Source organism: Anolis sagrei, chromosome 13 (genome assembly GCF_037176765.1).
Source record: "Anolis sagrei isolate rAnoSag1 chromosome 13, rAnoSag1.mat, whole genome shotgun sequence".
Lineage (NCBI taxonomy): Eukaryota > Metazoa > Chordata > Lepidosauria > Squamata > Dactyloidae > Anolis > Anolis sagrei.
Genome location: NC_090033.1, coordinates 18903130 through 18923165, shown reverse-complemented (window position 1 = coordinate 18923165; position 20036 = coordinate 18903130). Strand labels below are relative to the sequence as shown.

General features: G+C 39.6%; 1 protein-coding gene across 1 annotated transcript in view; it reads left to right on the top strand.

Annotated features, from left to right (window-relative positions):
* Nucleotides 1-1855: 1855 nt before the first annotated feature.
* LRRC38 (leucine rich repeat containing 38) overlaps nucleotides 1856-20036 on the top strand; it is a 35238-nt gene continuing 17057 nt past the window's right edge. The window contains exon 1 of the mRNA XM_067472859.1: nucleotides 1856-3543. Within this exon, the coding sequence (XP_067328960.1) occupies nucleotides 2910-3543 (634 nt within the window). The 5' untranslated portion in view covers nucleotides 1856-2909. The remainder of the gene's footprint in view (nucleotides 3544-20036) is intronic.

Genomic DNA, 20036 nt, shown 5'->3' with positions numbered 1-20036 from the left:
AATAATATTGCGATTTGGGGAAAGGGAAGAGGATGATGGGAGTTGTAGTCCACCTGACTCTGGAGAATCCACTTCCAGGGGTATAAATAAAGTCAATAATCATCATCATAATAATCATCATCATCTAACTTAAAATAATGTTGCGGTTTGGGGAAAGGGCAGAGGATGATGGGAGTTGTAGTCCACCTGAATCTGGAGAATCCACTTCCAGGGGTATAAATAAAGCCAGTAATAATAATAATAATAATCATCATCATCATCATCATCTAACTTAAAATAATGTTGTGGTTTGGGGAAATAGCAGAAGATGATGGGAGTTGTAGTCCACCCACCTTTGGATAATCCACTTCCAGGGTATAAAGTTGATCATCATTATTATCATCCAACTTAAAATAATGTTGAGATCTGGCAGGGGATGATGGGAGTTGTTGAGATTTGGGAGAATGACAGGGGGTGATGGGAGTTGTAGTCCACCTGCCTCTCGAGAATCCACTTCCAGGGTATAGATAAAGTCGATCATTATCATCTAACTTAAAATAATGTTGAGATTTGGGAGAATGGCAGGGGATGATGGGAGTTGTTGAGATCTGGGAGAATGGCAGGGGATGATGGGAGTTGTAGTCCACCCACCTTTTGGAAGATTTTACTTAAAGGGGTATAAATAAAGTTCATCACCATCATCCTCTAACTCAAAATTATGTTGAGATTTGGGAGAATGGTAGGGGATGATGGGAGTTGTAGTCCACCCACCTCTGGATAATCCATTTCCAAGGGTATATATAAAGTTGATCATCATAATCATCATCATCATCCAACTTAAAGTAATATTGAGATTTGGGAGAATGGCAGGGGATTATGGGAGTTGTAATCATCCACCTTTTGAAGATTTCACTTAAAGGGGTATAAATAGAGTTCATCACCATCATCATCTTCATCTAACTCAAAATAATGTTGAGATTTGGGAGAATGGCAGGGGATGATGGGAGTTGTTGAGATCTGGGAGAATGGCAGGGGATGATGGAAGTTGTTGAGATCTGGGAAAATGGTAGGGGATGATGGGAGTGGTTGAGATATGGGAGAATGGCAGAGGATGATGGGAGTTGTTGAGATCTGGGAGGATGGCAGAGGATGATGGGAGTTGTTGAGATCTGGGAGAACGGCAGGGGATGATGGGAGTTGTTGAGATCTGGGAGAACGGCAGGGGATAATGGGAGTTGTTGAGATCTGGGAGAATGGCAGGGGAAAAAAATAGGACAAGTGCAAAGAAGCCAGAATGGATATCCAAAGAACTTCTAACTGTGCTAAGACACAAAAGAGACATGCACAAGAAGTGGAAAAAGGGAGAAATCACCAAAGAAGAATTCAAACAAATAGCCAACACCTGTAGGGAAAAGGTCCGCAAGGCTAAAGCACAAAACGAGCTCAGGCTTGCCAGGGACATTAAAAACAATAAAAAGGGCTTCTTTTCTTATGTCAGTAGAAAAAGGAAGAACAAGGAGGTGGATGATGGGAGTTGTAGTCCACCCACCTTTTGGAAGAATCCACTTAAAGGGGTATAAATAAAGTTCATCACTACGAACATAATCTAACTTAAAATAATGTTGAGATTTGGGGCAACGGCAGGGGACAATGGGATCTGTAGTCCACTCAGCTCTGGAGCACCATGTGCATCTTCTACCCGGTGAGCATGTGTATTTCTAATTCCCTAAAATCCAAAAATCCACAACCAACCCACGGCTATTTGTAATCGATAGCATTAACTACACGGAGGACGATGCATTCAACAGCTGCATGCGCGAGCATCCTCGGCATCGTTTACCAACTTAGCTAGTGTGGTTTTGTATTGCTATGGATTGGAAGCAGTCCATGCGCTCGGTATGCGCGTGGGCTTCCCCGGCAAAGGCCGAAATCCCTCATTTCCTATTGCGCTGACCCCTTAAGAAGCTCAGCGATGCGCCCGTCGTCGTCGTCGTCTGTCGTTCCCCGCTGAAATCCTTTCATCCGGCAGCCGCTTTTTGCGGCGCATCTGTGCCTGTGCGCCTGTGTGCGCACATTGGGAGAGCTTTTCATTCCCCGCCTCCTCCTCTTCTTCCTCCTCCTCCTTCTCTTTCGCCTGCTGCTATCTGATCTATGATATGTGATCTCTCTCGGAATAACCACAAACTCCGGTGCCGACGACGCGTCCGGTGCCGACGACGCGTCCATGCGCCTATTCGCTATCTGAAACATGATATCTGAGCTCTACCAGAATAGCGGAAAACTCCAGTGGAGCAGACACCCTTCTCGTACGCACGGTGCCAGGTCCAAGATGGTGTTCCCGTAGCCGCTGGAGCCTCCTACCAGAATAACAGAAAACTCCGGTCGCGCAGAGACCCATTTCGTACGTACAGTGCCAGGTCTAGCATGGCGTTCCTGTAGCCGCCGGAGCCCCGTACCAGAATAACAGAAAACTCCGGTCGCGCAGACACCCGTCTCATACGCACGGTGCCGGGTCCAGGATGGCGTTCCCATAACCGCCGGAGCCCCGTACCAGAATAACAGAAAACTCCGGTCACACAGACACCTGTCTCGCACGTACAATACCGGGTCCAGGACGGCATTCCCGTAACCGCAGGAGCCCCATACCAGAATAACGGAAAACTCCGGTCGCGCAGACACCTGTCTCGTACGTACGGTGCCGGGTCCAGGACAGCGTTCTCGTAACCACCGGAGCCCCATACCAGAATAACGGAAAACTCCGGTCGCACAGATACCTGTCTCGTTCGTACGGTGCCGGGTCCAGGACAGCGTTCTCGTAACCGCCGGAGCCCCGTACCAGAATAACGGAAAACTCCGGTCGCGCAGACACCTGTCTTGTACGTACGGTGCCGGGTCCAGCATGCCGTTCCCGTAGCCGCCGGAGTCCGACGATGTGGCCATGTCTCTGCATTTGGCGCCGACTTGCGCGGCTGCTCGTTTTGGGCTTGGTCTTCCTCCTCCCCGTTGGGGAACTCTGCCCGACCGCGTGTAGCTGCCTGGACTTCCACACCATCGACTGCCGGGACCAAGGGCTGCTCCGGGTGCCCAGCCCGTTCCCGTTGGACGTCCGCAAGCTGCTGGCGGCCGGCAACCGCATCCGGGAGATCCCGCCGGACTTCTTCGTCTTCTACAACGACCTGGTCTACTTGGACTTCCGCAACAACGCCATCTCGGTCTTGGAAGGGGGCACCTTCAGCAGCTCGGCCAAGCTGGTCTACTTGGACCTCAGTTACAACAACTTGACCCAGTTGGACGCCGGGGCGTTCAAGTCGGCCGAGAAGCTCATCAAGCTGAGCTTGGGCCACAACAGCCTCTCCGCCGTGGACCGCGAGGCCTTCCAGAGCCTGGGCCAACTCCAAGTGCTGGAGCTCAACGACAACGAGCTGCGGACGCTGGACGTGGCCGCATTGGAGGCCTTGCCCAACCTGCGGACAATCCGCTTGGAAGGCAACCCCTGGCTGTGCGACTGCGACTTCGCCGGGCTCTTCAGCTGGTTGGAAGGCAACCCCAACAAGCTCCAGAAAGGTAGGCTGAGATGCCACCTTGCTCCCTATCTATCTATCTATCTATCTATCTCAATGTCAACAAGCTCCAGAAAGGTAGGCTTAGATGCCACCTTGCTCCATCCCCCACCTATCTCCCTCTCTGTCTCAATGCCAACAAGTTCTGGAAAGGTAGGATGAGATGCCACCTTGCTCCTTATCTATCTCTGCGTCTCAATATCAACAAACTCCAGAAAGGTAGGCTGAGATAGCACCTTACTCCCTTCCTCCCTCTCCCTCCCTCCCTCTCTGTCCCAACTCCACCAAGCTCTAGAAAGGTAGACTGAGATGCCACCTTGCTCCCTATCTATCTATCTATCTATCTATCTATCTATCTATCTATCTCAATGTCAACAAGCTCCAGAAAGGTAGGCTGAGATGCCACCTTGCTCTCTATCTATCTATCTATCTATCTATCTATCATCTATCTATCTCTCTATCTCAATGTCAACAAGCTCCAGAAAGGTAGGCTGATATGCCACCTTGCTCTCTCTCTCTCTCTTTCTCTCTCTCTCTCTCTCTCTCTCTCTCTATCTCAATGTCAACAAGCTCCAGAAAGGTAGACTGAGAGGCCACCTTGCTATCTATCTATCTATCTATCTATCTATCTATCTATCTATCTATCTATCTATCTATCACTGTCCCAACTCCACCAAGCTCCAGAAAGGTAGGCTGAGATGCCACCTTGCTATCTATCTCTCTATCTCTCTATCTCAATGTCAACAAACTCCAGAAAGGTAGACTGAGATGCCACCTTGCTATCTATCATCTATCTATCTATCTGTCTATTTATCTATCACTCTGTCTCAATGTCAACAAGTTCCAGAAAGGTAGACTGAGATGCCACCTTGCTCCCTATCTGTGTCTATCTCCTCTGTCTCAATGCCATAAGCTCCAGAAAAGTAGGTTGAGATGCCACCATGCTCCCTATCTTATCTATCTATCTATCTATCTATCTATCTATCTATCTATCTATCTCAATGTCAACAAGCTCCAGAAAGGTAGACTGAGATGCCACCTTGCTCCCTATCTGTGTCTATCTCCTCTGTCTCAATGCCATAAGCTCCAAAAAAAGTAGGTTGAGATGCCACCATGCTCTCTATCTATGTGTCTCTCTGTCTCAACACCAACTAGCTCCAGAAAGGTAGGCTGAGATGCCACCTTGCTTCCTGTCTACCTACCTACCTATCTATCTCTCCATCTCTGTCTCAATGCCAACAAGCTCCTGAAAGTTAGGCTGAGATGCCACTTTGCTCCTTATCTATGTGTCTCACTTCTCTGTCTCAACGCCAACCAGGTCCAGAAAGGTAGGCTGAGATGCCACCTTGCTCCGTATCTATGTGTCTCTCTTCTCTGTCTCAATGCCAACAAGCTCCTGAAAGTTAAGCTGAGATGCCACCTTGCTCCCTATCTATCTATCATCTATCTATCTATCTATCTATCTATCTATCTCAATGTCAACAAGCTCCAGAAAAGTAGGCTGAGATGCTACCTTGCTCCCTATCTGTGTCTATCTTCTCTGTCTCAATGCCATAAGCTCCAGAAAAGTAGGCTAAGATGCCACCTTGCTCTCTATCTATAATCTATCTATCTATCTATCTATCCATCCATCCATCCATCCATCTATCTCTATCTCAATACCACCAAGCTCCAGAAATGTAGGCTGAGATGCCACCTTGCTCCTTATCTCTATCTATCTATCTATCTATCTATCTATCTATCTATCTATCTATCTATCTATCCATCCATCCATCTATCTCTATCTCAACACCACCAAGCTCCAGAAAGGTAGGCTGAGATGCCACCTTGATCTATCTATCTATCTATCTATCTATCTATCTCTATCTCAACACCACCAAGCTCCACAAAGGTAGACTGAGATGCCACCTTGCTATCTCTATCTATCTATCTATCTATCTATCTATCTATCTATCCATCCATCCATCCATCCATCTATCTCAACACCACCAAGCTCCAGAAAGGTAGGCTGAGATGCCACCTTGCTCCTTATCTCTATCTATCTATCTATCTATCTATCTATCTATCTATCTATCTATCCATCCATCCATCCATCCATCTATCTCTATCTCAACACCACCAAGCTCCAGAAAGGTAGGCTGAGATGCCACCTTGCTCCTTATCTCTATCTATCTATCTATCTATCTATCTATCTATCTATCTATCCATCCATCCATCCATCTATCTCTATCTCAACACCACCAAGCTCCAGAAAGGTAGGCTGAGATGCCACCTTGATCTATCTATCTATCTATCTATCTATCTATCTATCTATCTATCTATCTATCTCTATCTCAACACCACCAAACTCCAGAAAGGTAGGCTGAGATGCCACCTTGCTCCTTTATCTATCTATCTATCTATCTATCTATCCATCCATCTATCTCTATCTCAACACCACCAAGCTCCAGAAAGGTAGGCTGAGATGCCACCTTGATCTATCTATCTATCTATCTATCTATCTATCTATCTATCTATCCATCCATCCATCTATCTATCTCGATCTCAACACCACCAAGCTCCAGAAAAGTAGGCTGAGATGCCACCTTGCTATCTATCTATCTATCTATCTATCTATCTATCTATCTATCCATCCATCCATCCATCCATCCATCCATCTATCTATCTCGATCTCAACACCACCAAGCTCCAGAAAGGTACGCTGAGATGCCACCTTGCTGGCTCTATCCATCCATCCATCCATCCATCCATCCATCCATCCATCTATCTATCTCAACACCACCAAGCTCCAGAAAGGTAGGCTGAGATGCCATCTTGCTCTATCTATCTATCTATCTATCTATCTATCTATCTATCTATCTATCTATCATCTATCTATCTATCTCTATCTCAACACCACCAAGCTCCAGGAAGGTAGGCTGAGATGCCACCTTGCTATCTGTCTGTCTGTCTGTCCGTCCGTCCGTCCATCCATCCATCCATCCATCCATCTATCTATCTATCTATCTATCTATCTATCTATCTATCTATCTATCATCTATCTATCTATCTATCTATCATCTATCTATCATCTATCTATCTATCTATCTATCTATCTATCTATCTATCTCTATCTCAACACCACCAAGCTCCAGAAAGGTAGGCTGAGATGCCAGCTTCCTCTCTGTCTATCTGTCTGTCTGTCTGTCTGTCCGCCCATCCGTCTGTCCGCCCATCCATCCATCCATCCATCCATCCATCCATCCATCCATCTATCTCTATCTCAACACCACCAAGCTCCAGAAAGGTAGGTTGAGATGCCACCTTGCTATCTCTATCTATCTATCTATCTATCTATCTATCTATCTATCTATCATCTATCTATCTATCTATCTATCTATCTATCTATCTATCTATCTATCTCTATCTCAACACCACCAAGTTCCAGAAAGGTAGGCTGAGATGCCAGCTTCCTCTCTGTCTATCTGTCTGTCTGTCTGTCTGTCCGCCCATCCGTCTGTCCACCCATCCATCCATCCATCCATCCATCCATCTATCTCTATCTCAACACCACCAAGCTCCAGAAAGGTAGGTTGAGATGCCACCTTGCTATCTCTATCTATCTATCTATCTATCTATCTATCCATCCATCCATCCATCCATCTATCTCTATCTCAACACCACCAAGCTCCAGAAAGTTAGGCTGAGATGCCAGCTTGCTATCTCCCGATCTCTCTCTCTCTGTCTCTGGCTGCATGCCGTGCTTCCTGGGCAGATGGTGCCTTCGCCTGGCGGAGCGGATGAGCGGAGGCTGTTGGGTCCCAGCAGAACTGTCATGTCTTTGGAGATATGCCTTCGACCTTATGGCCAAACTCTCCACTGTTTATTTCGCCGCTTTTCATATGAGCTCCTGCCGTTAGCCCCAGCTTGTGCTAACCAAGCAGTTCGAAAACATGGAAACGTGAGTAGATCAATTGGTATCGCTCGGTCCATACGGTCATGCTACTGGCCACATGACCTTGGAGGCGTCTACGCACAACGCCGGCTCATCAGCTTAGAAATGGAGATGAGCACCAACCTCCAGAGTTGGTCAAGACTGGACCTAGTGTCAGGGGAAAACCTGTATGATTATGTTTATGTTTATTTATACCACACCTTCCTCTTCAAAAGTTTGATACCACGTTAACTACCAGGGATTCTTGGACTAAGCCAGTTGTCTTGGTCCTTCACAGTCTGGTTTTAGACCTGGTCACGCAACGGAGACATCTTTGGTCACCTTGGTGGATGACCTCAGCAGAGAACTAGTTGAGGTTGGACTAGAGGGTTCCTTCCTCAAGAAGTCTAATAATAATAATAATAATAATAATAATAATGTCTTAGAATAAGAGTTTGAGGTGAGGTTGGACTAGATGGTCTCTAGGGAGTCCCAACTCAAAAAGTCTAATAATAATAATAATAATAATAATAATAATAATAATAGTAATGTCTTAGAATAGGAGTTTGAGCTGAGGTTGGACTATATGGTCTCTAGGGGTCCCTCCCACTTCTATGAGAAGTCTAATAATAATAATAATAATGTCTAAGAATAGGAGTTTGAGCTGAGGCTGGACTAGATGGTGTCTAGGGGTCCCACTTCTATGAGAAGTCCAATAATAACAATAATGTCTAATAATAATAATAATAATAATAATAATAATAATAATAATGTCTAATAATAATATCTAATAATAATAATAACAATAATGTCTAATAATAATAATAATGTCTAATAATAATAATAATAATAATAATAATAATAATAAAGTCTTCAAATAGGAGTTTGAGCTGAGGTTGGACTAGATGGCCTCTAGGGGGTTCCTCCCACTTCCTAGAGAAGTCTAATAATAATAATAATAATGTCTTAGAATAGGTTTTTTGAGCTGAGGTTGGAATAGATGGACTCTAGGGGGTCTCTCCCACTTCCTCAAAAAGTCTAATAGCTATAGTAACAATAATAATAATGTCTAATAATAATTATTATTATAATAATGTCTTAGAATAGGAGTCTTGAGCTGAGGTTGGACTAGATGGTCTCTAGGGGTCCCTTCCACTTCCTCGATAATGTCTAATAATAATAATAATGTCTAATAATAATAATAATAGACAATAATGTCTAATAATAATAATAATAATGTCTAATAATAATAATAATAATAATAATGTCTTAGAATAGGCGTTTGAGCTGAGGTTGGACTAGATGGTCTCTAGGGGGTCTCTTCCACTTCCTCGATAATGTCTAATAATAATAATAATGTCTAATAATAATAATAATAGACAATAATGTCTAATAATAATAATAATAATGTCTAATAATAATAATAATAATAATAATGTCTTAGAATAGGTTTTTTGAGCTGAGGTTGGAATAGATGGACCCTAGGGGGTCTCTCCCACTTCCTCAAAAAGTCTAATAGTAATAGTAATAATAATAATAATGTCTAATAATTATTATTATTATAATAATGTCTTAGAATAGGAGTCTTGAGCTGAGGTTGGACTAGATGGTCTCTAGGGGTCCCTTCCACTTCCTCGATAATGTCTAATAATAATAATAATGTCTAATAATAATAATAATAGACAATAATGTCTAATAATAATAATAATAATGTCTAATAATAATAATAATAATAATAATGTCTTAGAATAGGCGTTTGAGCTGAGGTTGGACTAGATCGTCTCTAGGGGGTCTCTTCCACTTCCTCAAAAAGTCTAATAGTAATAGTAATAATAATAATAATAATAATAATATTGTCTTAGAATAGGAGTTTGAGCTGAGGTTGGACTAGATGGTCTCTAGGGGATCCCTCCCACTTCCTTGAGAAGTCTAATAATAATAATAATAATAATAATAATAATAATGATAATAATAATAATAACAATAACAATAATGTCTTAGAATAGGAGTTTGAGCTGAGGTTGGACTAGATGGTCTCTAGGGGGTCCCAACTCAAAAAGTCTAATGATAATAATAATAATAATAATAATAATAATAATAACAATAATGTCTTAGAATGGGAGTTTGAGCTGAGGTTGGACTAGATGATCTCTAGGGGTCCCTTCCACTTCCTCGAGAAGTCTAATAATAATAATTTCTAATAATAATAATAATAATAATAATAATAATAATGTCTTAGGAGTTTGAACTGAGGTTGGACTAGATGGTCTCTAGGGGTCCCTTCCACTTTCTCTAGAAGTCTAATTATTATTATTATTATTATTATTATTATTATAATCATGTCTTAGAATAGGAATTTGAGCTGAAGTTGGACTAGATGGTCTCTAGGGGGTCCCTTCCACTTCCTTGAGAATAATAATAATAATAATAATATCTAATAATAATAATAATGTCTAATAATAATAATAATAATAATGTCTTAAAATAGAAATTTGAGCTCAGGTTGGACTAGATGGTCTCTAGGGGGTCCCTCCCACTTCCTCGAGAAGTCTAATAATAATAATAATAATAATAATAATAATAATAATAATAATATCTTAGAATAGGAGTTTGAGCTGAGGTTGGACTAGATGGTCTCTAGGGGTCCCTTCCACTTCTATGAGAAGTCTAATAATAACAATAATGTCTAATAATAATAATAATAATAATAATAATAATAATAATGTCTAATAATAATAATAATAATAATAATAACAATAATGTCTTAGAATAGGCGTTTGAGCTGAGGTTGGACTAGATGGTCTCTAGGGGTCTCTTCCACTTCCTCAAGAAGTCTAATAATAATATAATAATAATACTTTCTAATAATAATAATAATAATAATGTCTTAGAATAGGAGTTTGAGCTGAAGTTTGACTAGATGGTCTCTAGGGGTCACTCCCACTTCCTCGAGAAGTCTAATAATAATAATAATAATAATAATAATAATAATAATAATAATAATAATAATGTATTAGAATAGAAGTTTGAGCTGAGGTTGGACTAGATGGTCTCTAGGGGGTCCCTCCCACTTCCTCAAAAAGTCTAATAATAATAATAATAATAATAATAATAATAATAATAATATCTTAGAATAGGATTTTGAGCTGAGGTTGGACTAGATGGTCTCTAGGGGTCCCTTCCACTTCTATGAGAAGTCTAATAATAATAATAATAATAATAATAATAATAATAATAATAATGTCTTAGAATAGGAGTTTGAGCTGAGGTTGGACTAGATGGTCTCTAAGGGGTCCCTCCCACTTCTATGAGAAGTCTAATAATAACAATAATGTCTAATAATAATAATAATAATGTCTTAGAATAGGAGTTTGAGCTGAGGTTGGACTAGATGGACTCTAGGGGGTCCCTTCCACTTCCTCGAGAATAATAATAATAATAATAATAATAATAATAATAATGTCTAATAATAATAATAATAATGTCTTAGAATAGGAGTTTGAGCTGAGGTTGGACTAGATGGACTCTAGGGGGTCCCTTCCACTTCCTCGAGAAGTCTAATAATAATAATAATGTCTAATAATAATAATAATAATAATAATAATGTCTAATAATAATAATAGTAATGTCTTGGAGTTTAAGCTTAGGTTGGACTACTAGATGGTCTCTAGAGGTTCCTCCCACCTCAAAAAGTCTAATAATAATAATAATAAGAATAATAATAATAATAATAATAATAATGTCTTAAAATAGAAATTTGAGCTCAGGTTGGACTAGATGGTCTCTAGGGGGTCCCTCCCACTTTCTTGAGAAGTCTAATAATGATTAATAATAATAATAATAATAATAATAATAATAATGTCTAATAATAATAATGTCTTAAAATAGAAATTTGAGCTCAGGTTGGACTAGATGGTCTCTAGGGGGTCCCTCCCACTTCCTCGAGAAGTCTAATAATAATAATAATAATAATAATATCTTAGAATAGGAGTTTGAGCTGAGGTTGGACTAGATGGTCTCTAGGGGTCCCTTCCACTTCCTCTAGAAGTCTAATAATAACAATAATGTCTAATAATAATAATAATAATAATAATAATGTCTTAGAATAGGAGTTTGAGCTGAGGTTGGACTAGATGGTCTCTAAGAGGTCCCTCCCACTTCCTCAATAAGTCGAATAATAATAATAATAATGTCTAATAATAATAATAATGTCTAATACTACTACTACTAATAATGTCTTAGAATAGGAGTTTGAGCTGAGGTTGGACTAGATGGTCTCTAAGGGATCCCTCCCACTTCTATGAGAAGTCTAATAACAATAACAACAATAATAATAATAATAATGTCTAATACTACTACTACTACTACTACTAATAATAATAATGTCTTAGAATAGGAGTTTGAGCTGAGGTTGGACTAGATGGTCTCTAAGGGGTCCCTCCCACTTCTATGAGAAGTCTAATAACAATAATAATAATAATGTCTAATACTAATAATAATAATAATAATAATAATAATAATAATGTCTTAGAATAGGAGTTTGAGCTGAGGTTGGACTAGATGGTCTCTAAGGGGTCCCTCCCACTTCTATGAGAAGTCTAATAACAATAATAATAATAATAATGTCTAATACTAATAATAATAATAATAATAATAATAATAATAATGTCTTAGAATAGGAGTTTGAGCTGAGGTTGGACTAGATGGTCTCTAAGGGGTCCCTCCCACTTCTATGAGAAGTCTAATAATAATAATAATAATAATGACTTAGGAGTTTGAGCTGAGGTTGGACTAGATGGTCTCTAAGGGGTCCCTCCCACTTCTATGAGAAGTCTAATAACAATAATAATAATAATAATAATGTCTAATACTAATAATAATAATAATAATAATAATAATGTCTTAGAATAGGAGTTTGAGCTGAGGTTGGACTAGATGGTCTCTAAGGGGTCCCTCCCACTTCTATGAGAAGTCTAATAACAATAATAATAATAATAATGTCTAATACTAATAATAATAATAATAATAATAATAATGTCTTAGAATAGGAGTTTGAGCTGAGGTTGGACTAGATGGTCTCTAAGGGGTCCCTCCCACTTCTATGAGAAGTCTAATAATAATAATAATAATAATGACTTAGGAGTTTGAGCTGAGGTTGGACTAGATGGTCTCTAAGGGGTCCCTCCCACTTCTATGAGAAGTCTAATAACAATAATAATAATAATAATAATAATAATAATAATAATAATAATGTCTAATAATAATAATAATAATAATAATAATGTCTTAGAATAGGAGTTTGAGCTGAGGTTGGACTAGATGGTCTCTAAGGGGTCCCTCCCACTTCTATGAGAAGTCTAATAACAATAATAATAATAATAATAATAATAATAATAATGTCTAATAATAATAATAATAATAATAATAATAATGTCTTAGAATAGGAGTTTGAGCTGAGGTTGGACTAGATGGACTCCCAGGGGTCCCTTCCACTTCCTCAAAAAGTCCAATAATAATAATAATAATAATAATAATAATAATAATAATAATAATGTCTTTATGGGTTAGCCATCTCCTCTCGGGCTCAAAGACTTTGCTTGGTGCTATTTCTGAAACCGGGGGGCCTTGTGCGCCGTGCCCGGCCCGCACAACAAAGATCTAATTGCAGCCGCGGAGAGTCGGGCTAACATGATAAGTGCATTTGCCGAGTCAAAAATATGCTCTGCTAATCCGGCCTCGTAAATCGCCGAAGGGCTCGGGATGATGTACTCTTGAGAGACAAAAGTCGGAAAGGCAGGACTGGACTGTATCTGAGAGAAGGGACGAGGGAAGGGGATGTAGGCCTTGGAGTCTTAGTGGACCATGAACAGAATAATCATCATCATCATCATCATCATCATCATTATCATTGAGCCAAGAGTGAGATGCTGCGGCGAAAAAGGCCAATGCGATCCTAGGCTGGATCCATAGGAATATAGTATCCAGGGAACTCAATATATTCAAAGGGATCTAGGAGTCTTAGAGGGCCATGAATAGAGTAATAATAATGACAATAATAATAATAATAATAATAATAATAATAATAATAATAATCATCATCATGAGCCAAGACTGTGATGCTGCGGCGAGAAAGACCAATACGATCCTAGGCTGGATCCATAGGAATAGAGTGTCAAAGGAAGTCATTGTATGGACCATAGTGGACCATGAATAGAGTAATAATAATGACAATAATAATAATAATCGTCATCATGATTGAGCCAAGAGTGTGATGCTGCAGCGAGAAAGACCAATACGATCCTAGGCTGGATCCATAGGAATAGAGTGTCTAAGGAAGTCATTGTATGGACCATAATGGACCATGAATAGAGTAATAATAATAATAATAATAATAATAATAATAATAATAGTCATCATCATGAGCCAAGACTGTGATGCTGCGGCGAGAAAGGCCAATGCGATCCTAGGCTGCATCCATAGGAATAGAGTGTCTAAGAAAGTCATTGTATGGACCATAGTAACCATGAATAGAGTAATAATAATGACAATAATAATAATAATCGTCATCATCATCGAGCCAAGAGTGTGATTTTGCGACGAGAAAGGCCAATGCGATCCTAGGCTGCATCCATAGGAATATAGTATCCAGGGAAGTTATTATATTCAAAGGGATCTAGAAGTCTTAGTGGACCATGAATAGAGTAATAATAATAATAATAATCGTCACCATCATCGAGCCAAGAGTCTGATGCTGCGGCGAGAAAGGCCAATACGATCCCAGGCTACATCCATAAGAATATAGTATCCAGGGATGTTATTATATTCAAAGGGATACCGTTGACCTCAAGGATGCCTACTTTCACATTTCTTTGGCTGTGTCTTTGGTTTGCTACCATTGACCTCAAGGATGCCTACTTTCACATTTCTTTGGCTGTGTCTTTGGTTTGCTACAGTTGACCTCAAGGATGCCTACTTTCACATTTCTTTGGCTGTGTCTTTGGTTTGCTACCGTTGACCTCAAGGATGCCTACTTTCACATTTCTTTGGCTGTGTCTTTGGTTTGCTACCGTTGACCTCAAGGATGCCTACTTTCCCATTTCTTTGGCTGTGTCTTTGGTTTGCTACCGTTGACCTCAAGGATGCCTACTTTCACATATCTTTGGCTGTGTCTTTGGTTTGCTACCGTTGACCTCAAGGATGCCTACTTTCACATTTCTTTGGCTGTGTCTTTGGTTTGCTACCGTTGACCTCAAGGATGCCTACTTTCACATTTCTTTGGCTGTGTCTTTGGTTTGCTACCGTTGACCTCAAGGATGCCTACTTTCACATTTCTTTGGCTGTGTCTTTGGTTTGCTACCGTTGACCTCAAGGATGCCTACTTTCACATTTCTTTGGCTGTGTCTTTGGTTTGCTAGGTTTGACCTCAAGGATGCCTACTTTCACATATCTTTGGCTGTGTCTTTGGTTTGCTACCGTTGACCTCAAGGATGCCTACCCTCACATTTCCTTGGCTGTGTCTTTGGTTTGCTACCATTGACCTCAAGGATGCCTACCCTCACATTTCTTTGGCTGTGTCTTTGGTTTGCTACCATTGACCTCAAGGATGCCTACTTTCCCATTTCTTTGGCTGTGTCTTTGGTTTGCTACCATTGACCTCAAGGATGCCTACTTTCACATTTCCTTGGCTGTGTCTTTGGTTTGCTACCGTTGACCTCAAGGATGCCTACTTTCACATTTCTTTGGCTGTGTCTTTGGTTTGCTACCGTTGACCTCAAGGATGCCTACTCTCACATTTCTTTGGCTGTGTCTTTGGTTTGCTACCGTTGACCTCAAGGAAGCCTACTTTCACATTTCTATGGCTGTGTCTTTGGTTTGCTACCGTTGACCTCAAGGATGCCTACTTTCACATTTCTTTGGCTGTGTCTTTGGTTTGCTACCGTTGACCTCAAGGATGCCTACTCTCACATTTCTTTGGCTGTGTCTTTGGTTTGCTACCGTTGACCTCAAGGATGCCTACTTTCACATTTCTTTGGCTATGTCTTTGGTTTGCTACCGTTGACCTCAAGGATGCCTACTTTCAGATATCTTTGGCTGTGTCTTTTGTTTGCTACCGTTGACCTCAAGGATGCCTACTTTCACATTTCTTTGGCTGTGTCTTTGGTTTGCTACCGTCGACCTCAAGGATGCCTACTTTCACATTTCTTTGGCTTTGTCTTCCTGGGTGACCAACCGGATGGCTCTATATGGTTCTATGATTCCAAGGCTAGGACTTGACGACCTAAGGCCTAAGCATCTCTCCTTCTTCCGAGCCATGCTTTCCCTGCAATGCTCTCCCCATGGGCGTGCGCCACTCGCTCTTACGCAATGCTCATCCACTCTGCAGAATTTTTAAACAGTGTTAAGCCCCACCAAACCTGACCTCCAAATCAACTCTTCTTTCGCAAGGTGCCATATGTTCCTATCCACAGACATTTCCGCGGGTGGTGTCCTTGCTCTCTACATTGTATTATTATTATTATTATTATTATTATTATTATTATTAATAATAATAATAATAATAATAATAAATTTACTATACATTATTATTATATCATTGTTATTATATCAATATTACTTTATTATTTTATCATTATTATTATAGTATTAGTGTACTATATACTTATTATTATACTATTATTATATCATTATTACTATATTATTATACTATTATTATACATTTATTATTATACCATTATTACTTATTTTATCATCATCATTTTTATAATACTATTATTAATATTACACCATTATTATATTATATTATATTATTATTATTATATTATTATACTACTATTATTATACCAATATTACTATATTATTTTTATTATTACCATTATTATTCTACCATGATTACTAAATTATTTTATCATTATCATTATTATAATACTATTATTATTATTAATATTATACCATTATATTATTATACTATTATTATATATTTATTATTATATAGTTATTGTTATACCAATATTACTATATTATTTTAATCATTACCATTATTATAATACTAATAATAATATCCATGTGGTTATTAATATTATACCATTATATTATTATACTACTCTTATATATTTATTATTATTATACTGTTATTATTATACCAATTTTACTATATTATTTTTATCATTACCATTATTATAATACTATTATTACTATATTATTATTATACCATTTTTATTATATTAGTATTATATTATTATTATTATTCTTATTCTACCATTACTACTATATTATTATTAAAAACAAAGTAATTGCAATTGAGTGAACTTCTTCCATGAACCATAAAGGAAATGACATTGATAACATTGTGTTACATAGTGTTGTTGTTGTTGTTGTTGCCTTGCAATCGGCCTTCTGCCTCGTTTGGAAGCTTTCAAGCAGAGGCTGGGTGGCCCTCTGCTGGGAAGGCTTTAATGGTGTCTTCCTGCACAGCAGGATGGGCCCTCGGGGTCTCTTCCGACTCAAGGATTTTCTTTGTGTTTTGCTTAAAAAAAACACAACAAAGCAGAGAGCCAGATGTCTGGCAGGACAAGCCAAATGCCAGCAATCTGCTTCGCGCTGGTTACTTCAATCCGGGATTTCCGGCCCCTGGCAACACATATGCCTTCATTTAGAATTCTTTTGCAAAATCCCAGTGAATTTGGTCTTCGGGTTGAGTTAATGTTGTTCGACACCACTTGAAATGCTGCGGCCCCACATATGGCCCCTCGGGACGTTTTCTCAGGCCCTCCTCTCTCTCACCATCCTATCCTTCGTTCCTTCGTTCCTTCCTTCCTTCCTTCCTTCCTTCCTTCTCTCTTTCCTTTATTCCCTTCCTTTCTTCCACCCTTATCTTCCTCCCTCCCTTCTTCCCTTCCTACTTTCCTTCACGCTTTCCTCCCCCCTTTCCTCCTCCAACTTCTTCTTTGTTTCTTCCCTTTCACCCTTCCTTCCTTCTATTTTTCCTTCTTGCTTACCTTCCACCCTTACGTCCCTCTTTTTCCTTCCTTCCCTTCCACATTTTTCTCCTTCCCTTCCTTACTTCCTCCTTACCTCCCTTACCTGCCTCTTTCTCCTTCCTTCCCTTCCACCCTTTTCTCCTTCCTTCTTTCCTTCCTTCCTTCTTTCCTTCCTTCCTTCTCTCTTTCATTCCTCCCTCCTTCCTTATCTTTCTCCTTCCCTTCCAACCACTTCTCCCTTCCTTCCTTCCTTCCTTCCTTCCTTCCCTCCTTCCTTCATTCTCTCCCTCTTTATCCTTCTTTCCATCCTCCCTCCCTCCCTCCCTCCCTTCCTTCCTTCCTTCCTTCCTTCCTTCCTTCTCTCTTTCCTTCTACCCTACCCTCCCTTTAGCCTTTCCTTCCATCTTTCTTTCCTCCGTTCTTCCCTCTCTCCCTCTTTCTCCTTCCTTCCTTCCTTCCTTCCTTCCTTCCTTCCTTCCTTCCTTCCTTCCGTCTCTTTTTCCTTTTACCCTACCCTCCCTTTAGTCTTTCTTTCTTTCTTTTCTCCATCCTTCCTTCTCTCCCTCTTTCTCCTTCGTTCCTTCCCTCTGATCCTTCCTTCTTTCTCTCTTTCCTTCCACCCTACCCTCCCTTTAGTCTTTCCTTCCTTCTCTCTTTCCTTCGTCCTTCCCTCTCTCCCTCTTTCTCCTTCCTTCCCTTTGTCTTTCCTTCCTTCTCTTTTTCCTTCCAACCTACCCTCCCTTTAGCCTTTCCTTCCTTCTCTGTTTCCTCCGTCCTTCTCTCTCTCCCGCTTTCTCCTTCCTTCCTTCCTTCCTTCCTTCCTTCTTTTTCTCTTCCCTTCCACCCTACCCTCCCTTTAGCCTTTCCTTCCTTCTCTGTTTCCTCCATCCTTCCCTCTCTCCCTCTTTCTCCTTCCTTCCTTCCTTCCTTCCTTCTCTCTTCCCTTCCACCCTACCCTCCCTTTAGTCTTTCCTTCCTTTTTTCTTTCCTCTGTCCTTCCCTCTCTCCCTCTTTCTTTTTCCTTCCTTCCTTCCTTCCCTCTCATCCTTCCTTTCTTCTCTCTTTTCTTCCACCCTATCCTCCCTTTAGCCTTTAATTCCTTCTCTCTTTCCTCCATCCTTCGTTCTCTCCCTCTTTCTCCTTCCTTCCTTCCTTCTTCTCTCTTTCCTTCCACCCTACCCTCCCTTTAGCCTTTCCTTCCTTCTCTTTTCCTCCGCCCTTCCTTCTCTCCCTCTTTCTCCTTCCTTCCTTCCTTCCCTTCCTTCCTTCCTTCCTTCCTTCCTTCCTTCTCTCTTTCCTTCCACCATACCCTCCCTTTAGTCTTTCCTTCCTTCTTTCTTTCCTCCCACCTTCCCAACCACAGACCACTTACTACAACGCAACCCGAGCCCTGCCACGTGCACAACGGAAGGCCTTCTCCCAGCGACACCAGGGCACTCTCCACGTGGTCAAAGGAAACCTCGTGTCATGCCAAGTCTTGAACTCTCTTTGTGGCTTTTAATACTTGATGGCTGTATTCTCAATTCGCTTCTGATGTGATAAATAAATTAGTGGTGGACCTTGAGGCCGGCCACATTTCTTTACACGTTTCGAACCTTTGATGGGCATGTCTTAAGGAGCTCGTTAAGGGTGACCTTGTTCACGAAGGGCTAATGCATTTTTAACATTGCGATTAATTAGCGTTTTAAGTCGGTCCTGCGAGTGTGACGGCGGTGTCCCCTTTCTCTCCTCCTTGACCTCTTCTCACCCATTCCTTCTTTCTTGAAGGTGTCTCCAGAGGGTTCTTTCTTGTCAGTAGAGAGCCAACCAAAATAAGTTCATCAAATTCAGTTTCCTTCAATTTTGAATGTAAATATTGAATAAATTTAGACTTTGGTCCGTTCGGTACGTAAATATTACATATTAAAATTTTTGAGTCACCCATTGAAATTTTTACTGCAACACATCTTCCCTCTGAATCCTTGAATGCCAATTCTGAAGATAAGTTTTTTTCCACATGTGTTACTACTCCTCTTTTCTTTTTCTCAAAAGAGGAGTAGTAAATTTTTCCCAAATTTTTGTTTGATAAGTAAGCTGCATGTTTGTGACAAATATGGGTTTCTTGTAGAGTGATTATGTCGTAATTAGACCTTCGTAATTTATTAAATATCCTTCTACGTTTCTGTGGTGAATTAAAACCATTTATGTTGTTTGAAAAACATTTTATTTATTATACATTTATTATTATTATTATATCATTATTATATCATTATTATCTTATTATTTTTATCATTATTATTATAGTAACATTATTATATTTTTATTATTATACTATTATAACATTATTATTATACCATTATTACTATAAAATTATTATACTATTATTTTAATACATTTAATATTATTATTATACCATTATTACTATATCATTATACATTTATTATATTATTATTAAGATTTTACCATTATTATAATATTATTACTATATTATTTTAATACTATTATTATATATTTATTATTATACAATTATTATCATACCATTATATTATTATTATTTTACTATAATAGCATTATTTTATACCATTATTACTATAAAATTATTATACTATTATTTTAATACATTTAATA